General features: G+C 40.7%; 1 protein-coding gene across 1 annotated transcript; it reads left to right on the top strand.

Annotated features, from left to right (window-relative positions):
- The first annotated feature begins 9,278 nt into the window (after positions 1 to 9,278).
- Positions 9,279 to 9,733, top strand: LOC143041606 (uncharacterized). Its single transcript, XM_076213614.1, has 2 exons — positions 9,279 to 9,510; positions 9,588 to 9,733. The coding sequence occupies exons 1-2, from the start codon at positions 9,279 to 9,281 to the stop codon at positions 9,731 to 9,733; spliced, it is 378 nt and encodes a 125-aa protein (XP_076069729.1).
- The last annotated feature ends 267 nt before the right edge of the window (positions 9,734 to 10,000 follow it).

Raw genomic sequence — 10,000 nt, 5'->3', positions numbered from 1 at the left:
ATATATGTTTTGTTAAAAAACAACTGCGCATTCGGCGCTACAAAGCTCCCCGTGTCTTACGTCGTGACCTCCCCCGCGTCTTACGTTGTGACCTCTCCCAGAGCTTTCTTTCTATGTTTATTATGTCCTGTACTCTCTGTCTCTATTACATTGAAAATGCTAACTGCGTTTAGCGAAACGTCTGTACATTCTTTCTCAACTAAAGTTCCTAATGTCTACTGGAAATCTATTATTCCGTCTGCCCTGTGATAACCAGAAATCAACGTTCAGAAGAGTTGAAAGTTTACTCAAGAAGCTTTGTAGAGCTGAATAAGCAGTTGTTTTTTACAAAATATGTTTGAAAGAAAACCTGCTGCCAAGATTCACACACATATATATATATAAACATGTATATATATACATAAAATTATCTGATTAATGTCGCTGTCCACTAGCGAATTTCTCGTATATATATATATATATATATATATATATATATATATATATATATATATATATATAGTAGGACCTTAACATTTGCGAGTTCTACTTTCACGAGGTTCTCACATTCGCGACTTACAGCAGTACAAATTTTTTTTTGCCAAAATTCACGCAAAAAAAAAAAATAAATAAATAAATAAATAAATAAATGAATAAATAAAATTAATAAAGAAATAATAAAGCTGCCTATCACCGAGCCACTACTCTCCCTCCTCACCCACCCACCTTGACGTCAGCCTGCCAGTCCGCAAGTTCACCTGTTTGCCACCAAAATTCGCTCGAAAAAATAACATACCAGCCTATCACCGCGTCACTACCCTCCCTCCCTCATTCCCCCCACCGTCAGCCCGCCAGTCTGGCACTCTTTCTCAGTCATTGTCTTGTTATTTCAGGCGGCAGTTCGGTCAGCTCGAAGTGATTGATATAACATTGTGTGTGTTTTTGTGTCCTCCAGTTCGCGTGTATGTGTGTGTGTGTGTGTGTGTGGTGAGCTATGTCCCCCAAGCGAGCAGCAACCTCCCGTGACGATTCTACTCCGAAAAGATTAAAGAAAGAGATGAATTCGGAGGAGAAGTTGAAGTTGCTAGACAAGTGTAGGGCAGGTAATATGAGCAATTCTGCTGTTGGAAAGCTATTTAATGTAAATAAGAGCAGAGTGCGTTAAATAAAGAAAAGTGAGGCTAACATCAGGGCAGCACTGGCATCTACTGCTTATCATTCCGCTAAGTAAGTGTTGCAGTAAGAAACAGGGCTATATCCAAGAAGGAATCTGTTTTATATGTGTGGATAACAGATCAGAAAAAGGCGATCCAATTGGTAACAATGCGATTCGTGCAAAGAGAAAAGCATTGTATGACAGAGTAAGGCTAGCACGTGTGAGGAGGCTAGCACCAGTGCAGAGGCTAGCACCAGTGCAAAACCAGACCGTCCTGCCACCACCCAGTTTGAGATTTTAGCAAGTAAAGGATGATTTGACAGATTCAAGAGGCGGTTTTCCTTGCGCAATTTGAAAATGTGCGGGGAATCGGGTTCGGAAGATCATATATTGGCAGGTGCATTTCCTGGCTCTCTGAAGAAAATTATTGAAGATAAGGGATACAGGCCTGATCAGGTATGGAATATGAATGAAACAGGCCTCTTTTGAAAAAAACAAAAAAAAGCCGGGACCTTTATCGCCAAGAAGGAGAAAAGTGCGAAAGGGTTCAAAGCTGCTAACCCCAGAACACTTAAGGGACACAGTAAGAACTTACTGCCAGTGTTTTGAATACATAATGTAAAAGCATGGGTAACCAACACCATCGCTTTTGACTGGTTTCACCACTGTTTCCTGACGGAGGTACGGGCATACCTACAAGAGAAGGCCCTCCCAAACAAAATCCTCCGGCTCCTAGATAATGCCATTTGATGGAATGTGCGACGAGATTGAGATTGCGTTTATGCCGCTAAACACAGCTTCCCTCATACAGCCTATTGATCAGGATGTGATAGCTGCCTTCAAAGCCTATTATACGCGCATATACATGCAGAGGCTTCACGCTGCATTAAATGTAAACCTTGACTTGTGTGTCATTCAATAATGGGAAAAATTAACTATTGTTGAGTGCCTCTCAATTGTGCAGACCCTCAATGGTTGTTGGAGGGCATAGAGTGTGTGCAATTTCACAGGCTTTGGTCCTCAGGAGGAGGGTAATGATTCTGTGAAGAGGACGGTGGAGCTAGCTAGGCTAGTTGGTGGTGAAGGGTCCAAGGACATGAGAGTCTGGGAAGGAACTGGTTGAAGATCATGCCATGACCTTAAATGATGATCAACTGTTAGAGATTGTGCAGTCAGACAGAGAGGATGAAGGGGAAGATAGTGTTGCTGAGGCTGATTACCCTCAAGCTCTTACTCTTGAAAAGCTGAGGGAAGCAATGAGGATGACAGCACAATTCGAACAATTATTGTATGACATAAATCCATCAATGGTAAGGGCATTGAAGATGATGAGTGATATTGATAAGAGCATTGCTCCTTACAAGACTCTTTTTGATGACACGATGAGTAAACGGTCTCAGTTGCCAATCACAATAGCATAAGAACATAAGAATAAAGGAGACTACAAGAGACCATAAGGCCTACACAAGACAGCTCCGTATCCATCGCCACCTGCCATCCCCATCCATAAAGTTGTCTAATCGTTTTTTAAAACAACTGATAGTTTCAGCGCTTACTACATGGTTACTAAGTTTATTCCATTCATCGACCACCTTATTAGTAAACCAATTCTTGCCTATTTCCTTCTTAAATCTAAATTTGTCCAGTTTATACCCATTACTGCGAGTCCTGTCCTGTTGTTTTATAATGATGACCTTGTTTGCTTCACCCTTGTTATAGCCTTTGATCCACTTGAACACTTCTATTAGATCACCCCGCACTCTACGTCTTTCCAGAGAGTGTAAGTTTAGGTGCCTAAGCCTCTCTTCGTAAGGCAAATTTCCGATTCCATGTATCATTTTGGTCATTCTTCTCTGTACTGATTCTAGTGAACTGATGTTCATTTTGTAGGACGGAGACCAAAACTGTACCGCATAGTCAAGGGTGGGTCTAACTATCGCTAGATAGCGTTTAATAATTACCTCTGCACTTCTATTCGTTACCGTCCTAGCAATGAAGCCTAATGCTCTATTAGCTTTATTTCTGGCGCTAATGCACTGCTTCCTGGTTTTGAGGTCCGGACTCACCAGAACACCCAAGTCCCTCTCGCACTCAGATTTTTCTAAAAACGCGTTATCTAAATTGTATCTATTTTCGGGGTTGTGTAGCCCTACGTTTAACAAGCTACACTTAGAGATATTGAAGTTCATTTGCCATTTCACCGACCATGTTAACAATTTATTAAGATCATCCTGCAGAATCTCTGCGTCGTCTCCTGACCTAATTAGGCGTCCTATTTTAGTATCGTCCGCAAACTTACTAACATCAATGTATTTCACAAGGAAGATTGCTGCTACCCCTATTGTCCCACCTGAACCTCAATCCAGGTACTAGGCTCCTCATGTCATGCAGTTATACTCCATATCATCTCATCCAATCATTCATTATTAGTATCTGCATGATTAACTATCATCACCTTCATTATCATATATCACAAATAACAGTGCGCCAAAAGTTACGCGAGTGATGACTGTTTTGTTTCTTCTACATGTATTTATTATGTTATTAAACCATAACATGTGTAATATTTCATACTGTTTTGGGGGTTTATGAAGGAAACGTTATTGTAAGTTAAAGAAAACTATTATATTAGGTAAAGGAAATCCTGTTGTTATGTTAAGTAAACATTATTGTTACGTACGTCTACATGTAATATGCGCACCAAACATTCCCGAATGTTCAATTTTCGCGATGTTCTCGATCCCTTGAATGTTGAGAGCCTAGTATATATATATATTTGTATATATATATATATATATATATATATATATATATATATATATATATATATATATATATATATATATATATATATACATATACCAAAGGCTTTTTCCCTCTTACACGGGGAGTAGACAAAAAGAAAAAGGAATAGAAATCACTCCCACCCATCTCATTTCCCATATATTCCACTCCCCTCCACCCTCCTCCCTCCCTCCTACCTTGGCACCTTCTGGATGACTGGTCATCCCTGCTTCCTGTCCACTGCCCTGGGTCAAAAGCAGTGTCGCAAGACACAGCACATCCACAGCAAAGCCGCTTCATAAATTCGGCGACCCCCCCTCTCCGTCCCCTTATGCAGGAAAGGAGAAGACGGGGAGAAATCCCTTCGGGCTGCATCAAAATTTTTCTCATACATACTTCCTCACCCCCATCCCCCACCCACTCTCCCTCATTCATCACAGCCTCATCTATACACAACCCTTCTCCATTCACCCCTATCTTCTTTCCTCTCCCGTCCTTCCTCTACAGATATTCCTCTCTTTTGTAAAGCCCCTTTCACCCCATCCATCCATCTCATCCTAGGACGCCCCCTCATATTCACTCCTTCCATCTCCGCCTTCCACACTTCTTTTACTAATCTTTCTTCACTCATTCTTTCCATGTGTCCAAACCATCCTAATATTCTTTCATCAACCATATCTCCCAGCTCCTTTTCCACCCTTGTTCTCCTCCTCACCTCCTCATTTCCCCCTCTATCTAGCCTAGTAACCCCTATCATACTTCTCAAACATTTCATCTCAAACACATTCAAACTCCTTCTCTCTTCCTCTCTCATGTTTCATGTTTCTGCCCCATATATTGCTGTTGGCACAATTACTCCTTCATATAACCTCCTCTTAGCATCCATTTCCAGATGTCTATTTCTCATTACACTTTTTAATCCACCAAGGCATTTACTCGCTTCTCTCAATCTACATTCTACCTCCACCCCCACTCCTCCCCTTCCTGTCACAATTACACCCAAGTATCTGAAACTATCCACTGCCTCCAGTTTCTCACCCTTAATGCTCACTTCCAGCCTACTGTCACTCTCTCCCCTTGTACATCTCATCACCTTACTTTTGCCCACATTTATCTTCAGCTTCCTTCTTTCACACACCTTCTCAAACTCTGTCACTAACTTCCTCAATCCATCCTCTGATCCTGCTACAAACGCAGTGTCGTCGGCAAACAACAACTGGCTCACCTCCCACTTTTCTCCATTTTCTTTAATCATCTTCAACCCCTGACCCACTACCCTTGCATTCATCTCTTGCACCATCCCATCCATGTAAAGATTGAACAGCCAGGGCGACATAACACACCCCTGACGAAGTCCCACCTTTACTTCAAACCATTCACTCTCTCCATTTCTAATCCTAACGCAAGCTCTACTACTCTCATAAAAACTCTTGACTGCTCTTAACAGCTTTCCTCCTATCCCATATATCTGCAGTACCTCCCACAGTGCCTTCAAGTCTACCCTGTCGTAAGCCTTTTCCAGATCCATAAAAGTCCAGAAAACATCCTTCCCCTTTCCTATAGCTTTCTCACACATCTGTCTTACTACAAAAATCTGATCTACTCATCCCCTACCTGTCCTAAAACCACACTGTTCCTACCAATTACTCCCTCTGTTCTTCTCCTAATCCTCTCAATCAAGACCCTCCCATAAGCCTTCCCAACTACACTCAACAAGCTGATCCCTCTGTAACTACTACACTCACACATGTCCCCCTTTCCTTTGTAGTGCGGAACTATACAGGCACTCCTCCAGTCTTCTGGCACTCTACCCTCTCTTTAACAAACATTAAATAACCTCAACAGCCAGTCCACCATAACTGTACCTCCTTTCTTCAGACATTCTGCATGGCATCCATCCAACCCAAGTGCCTTACCTGCTCTCTCCATCTTAACAGCTGCTTTCACTTAATTCTTCCCTATTTCACCTCCATTTTCCTCACTCATCACTCTCATTTTCTTAGCGCTTCCAACTGCAACTACCTTTCCCTCCCTATCCGCCTTCACATTTAGCAACTCCCTGAAATACTCTGCCCATCTTCCTCTCACTGCCTTCTCTTCTATTATCATCTCTCCATCTGTACCTTTTACCTTGTCTTCTCTACTTGATTCGCCTCCTCTTCCTCTTTTAACTTCCTTACAAAACGTCTTTTTATTACTTTCAAAATTTTCTGTCATACTCTTTCCCTATTTCACATCCTCTCTCCTCTTTGCTTCCTTTATCCTATGCTTAACTTCCTTTCTCTTTACTTTGCACTTCTCATACGATTCCCTCGTCCTAATTTGTAGCCAATCTATGAATGCCTGCTTCTTCTCTTCTACACCCTTCTCTGCTTCCTCATCCCACCACTCACTACCCTTCTTTCTATTTCCTCCCGCCCTCCTTGTTCCACACACCATCTTTGCACACCTTATGACTCTCTCCTTGAACCATCCCCATTCCTCCTCCACTCCTAGTTTTACTCTATCCTTTACTCTCTCCCAATCCTCTCTCAACTTCTTCTTATACTCATTCTCCTTTTTTTCTTCATTTAAGTAGTTCACTCTAAGTACCTCCCTACCTTCTGCTGTTTTCCACTTTCGCCACCTATTCTCCACTCTTAATTTACCTTCCACCAGGAAATGATCTGATATTCCCCCACTCTCTCCCCTTAGCACATGTACATCCTTAACTCTTAGTACCATACTCCTGGTCACCACTATATAGTCCATTAACGCTCTATCTGTCACCCTTCCATCCACAACCCTCTCCCATGTGTATTTATGCTTGACTTTCTTCTTAAACACTGTGTTTGCTATCATCTACTCTCTTTCAAGACACATCTCCACCATCAACTCTCCACTACGATTTTTGCCTCGAACTCTATACTTTCCAATCACTCCGTCAATTGAATCATTTCCTACCCTAGCATTTAGGTCTCCCAATACAACTACATTGACATTTCTCCCTAATCCCTCTATGCACTCATTTATATCTACCCAGAATGCCTCCCTTTCCTCTACGTTCTTCTCACTACCAGGCCCATACGCACTTACAAAAACCCATATCTCCTTTCCCAGCTTCACCTTCATCCACATCAACCTTGATGACACCTCCTTTCACTCCACTACCCGCTTCCTTATCTCTTCACTAACTAGTATAGCCACCCCTTCTCTTCCTCGTCCCCTCTTCACTCCTGAGTACCTCCTAGCTACACTCCCAAACTCACAGTTGCCCTTTCCTTTCATTTTAGTTTCACTCAAAGCCAGCACATCCTTCTTTCTTCTCATAAAAATACTGCCTATCTCATCCATTTTACTCTGATCTGTACCACATTCACGCACATTAAAAGACCCAAACCTTAGGGTACTGGTTTGAAAGCTCCCAGACCCTCTTATGTCTTTTTTTTTTTTTTTTTTTTTAAGGAATGTCCCCTTTTGAGGCTACAGGTTGTAGGACTCCTAATCCCATCCCCCGTCTCTTATTTGTCGCCTTTTACGACTCAAGTGAATATACTTGGTGGCAGTATTCTTTTCCCCTACCACAGGGTAAGCGAAAAATAAGGAAATGAATAATCAGAGAAATGGTACAGGACGGTAACAAGGGGTTGGGGGACAGCATAACGGAGGGACAGTCGTAGTATAAAAGTGTCATCATTTTTCTATGTACAGAGATTTCCTCTATCACAGACAAAATGATGTGTGGCTTTGGTCCGTAGGGGCGCCCCATATAGACCCTAAAGTATCAACTGCATGCTATTTGCCACAAATAACATGGAGCCAATACCCCAGACGGGTATATGTATATATATATATATATATATATATATATACATATATATATATATATATATACACACATATATACATATGTATATATATATCATATATGCATATATATATATATATATATATATATACATACATACACACACACACACACACACACACACACACACACACACACACACACTCACACACACACACACACATATATATATATATATATATATCTATATATATACATATATATGTATATATATATATTATATATATATATACATATGTATGTATGCATGTACATATGTATATATATATATATATATACATATATACATATATATATATATATATATATATATATATATATATATATATATACATATATATATATATATATATATATATATATGAGAGAGGCAGAGGGAAAACACACAAGTAGAATGATAGTCTATTCTTTAACTAGTTTTGCATTATGGTGCTTCTTCAGAAAGAATGTTACACTACAGAAAATACTGGCAATAAATACAGAAAATGTGTGGGTAATGAACTAGGTCTGAGTTCAAAGTCCTAGTTCATTACCCGCACATTTTCTGTATTTCTGTATTTTGTGTAGTGTAACATTCTTTCTGAAAAAGCACCACAGAATAAACTCTCGTTCTATTTGTGCGTTTTCCCTCTGCCTCTCTCACAACCTGTGAAGATGTTGTTATATATATATATATATATATATATATATATGTATGTTATATATATTATATATGTGTTCTAATATTTAGGTATTGTGCATACTATCTATATTGTATGTATATAAATATATATACTATAAATACTAAATATATATATATATATGCAATGTGTAAACAACACACACACACATATATATATATATTTATATATAACTACATAGATAGGTATAATGTAATAAAAATATATATAAGTTATATATATAAATAATGTATATATATATATGTATATATAACGTATGAGATATGTAAATATATATATATAATACTAGTATATATATATTATATATATTAATATAGTATAGAGGTGTCTGGTGGGCTTAGGTAGGGGATAGTATCTATGTAGAAAAGAGGCTTCAGTCCCTTTAGATAGTCCGACGTACCTTGGTTGCCACCCTGACCAGCCCAATTTCACATGTACATCCTAAGAAGCTGTAGCATGCCCAGCGGCCACACCCCGGTAACCGTTTTTACAAACAGGCTAAACCAGGTGAGGGTAGCCAGTCGGCTTTGAAATTCTCTGGTGAGTTATTAAGGGTATGCCTATCTTAGTATGTGAAGACTGGCGCCGGCAGAATGACCTGAAGAGGTCAAATTGTTGTCCTAACGGTCATTAAGGCGGTGATTTCAGGCGTCGTGGAACGCTAAGAGCACGGCAAGGCACAAAAGGCATCGTGGTCATCCACTGTAGCTAAAGGAGCCCATTGTTGTGACGGCATCCGCACCACCGGATCCTGGTTCTCGAGGCCGAGAGAGTGGGATTGCCCCCGTGCGACGACTTTCCCCCAGTCCACTGCCTCGACCTTCCACCTACGATGAAAGAAGTTTTGAAGGCCATTAGCCAGACCAACTCAGGCAAGGTCCCTGGCATGGATGGGATTCCAGCTGAAATCTTCAAGTCAGCTGGACCCGTTGTCCTGAAATCCTCTTTCTTCCTCCTTACCAACATCTGGGAAGGTGAAGAGATACCCAAAGAATTCAGAGATACCACTGTCATCTCTCTCTTCAAGAACAAGGGCAGCAAGACAGACTGTGGAAATTATAGAGGTATCTCTCTTCTCCCCATTGCGGCGAAATCCTGGCAAGAGTAATGGTCAACCGCCTCGTTATTCATGTCTCTGAAGACAACATGCCAGAAGCACAATGCGGATTTCAACCAAACCGCAGTACGGCTGACATGATCTTTGCCATGCGCCAAATAAAAGAGAAATGCATTGAACAAAACATGGACTTGTACGCAGTCTTTATTGACCTCATCAAGACACAGTGAACAGGGAGCGCTCTGGGTCATTCTTTCAAGCCGGATGCCCAGGACAAGTTTCGTTAATCTTATATACATGTCCATGACGACATGACCCCTGCGGGCAAGTTGCTGTCAGGCGTGAGTGGGTGTCGAGCCCTTCAAACATCATAATGGCGGTCAAACAGGATGCGTCCTGGCCCCGTTCCTCTTTAATCTTTTCTTCACGCCTGTGTGCTCAACATGCTTTTAGGACTGGACCTTGGGTTATATCTCCGATTCATATATGAAGGATCT

Source organism: Oratosquilla oratoria, chromosome 31 (genome assembly GCF_046742065.1).
Source record: "Oratosquilla oratoria isolate Oo_2021 chromosome 31, ASM4674206v1, whole genome shotgun sequence".
Taxonomy (NCBI): Eukaryota; Metazoa; Arthropoda; class Malacostraca; order Stomatopoda; family Squillidae; genus Oratosquilla; species Oratosquilla oratoria.
The sequence above is the reverse complement of the archived record's forward strand: the minus strand, read 5'-3'. Positions and strand labels throughout refer to the sequence as shown.

Coding starts and splice junctions, on each gene's coding strand:
- LOC143041606 (XM_076213614.1), top strand. CDS start 9,279: ATGAAAGAAGTTTTGAAGGCCATTAGCCAGACCAACTCAGGCAAGGTC. Junction 9,511..9,587: donor AGACTGTGGAAATTATAGAG/GTATCTCTCTTC, acceptor ATGTCTCTGAAG/ACAACATGCCAGAAGCACAA.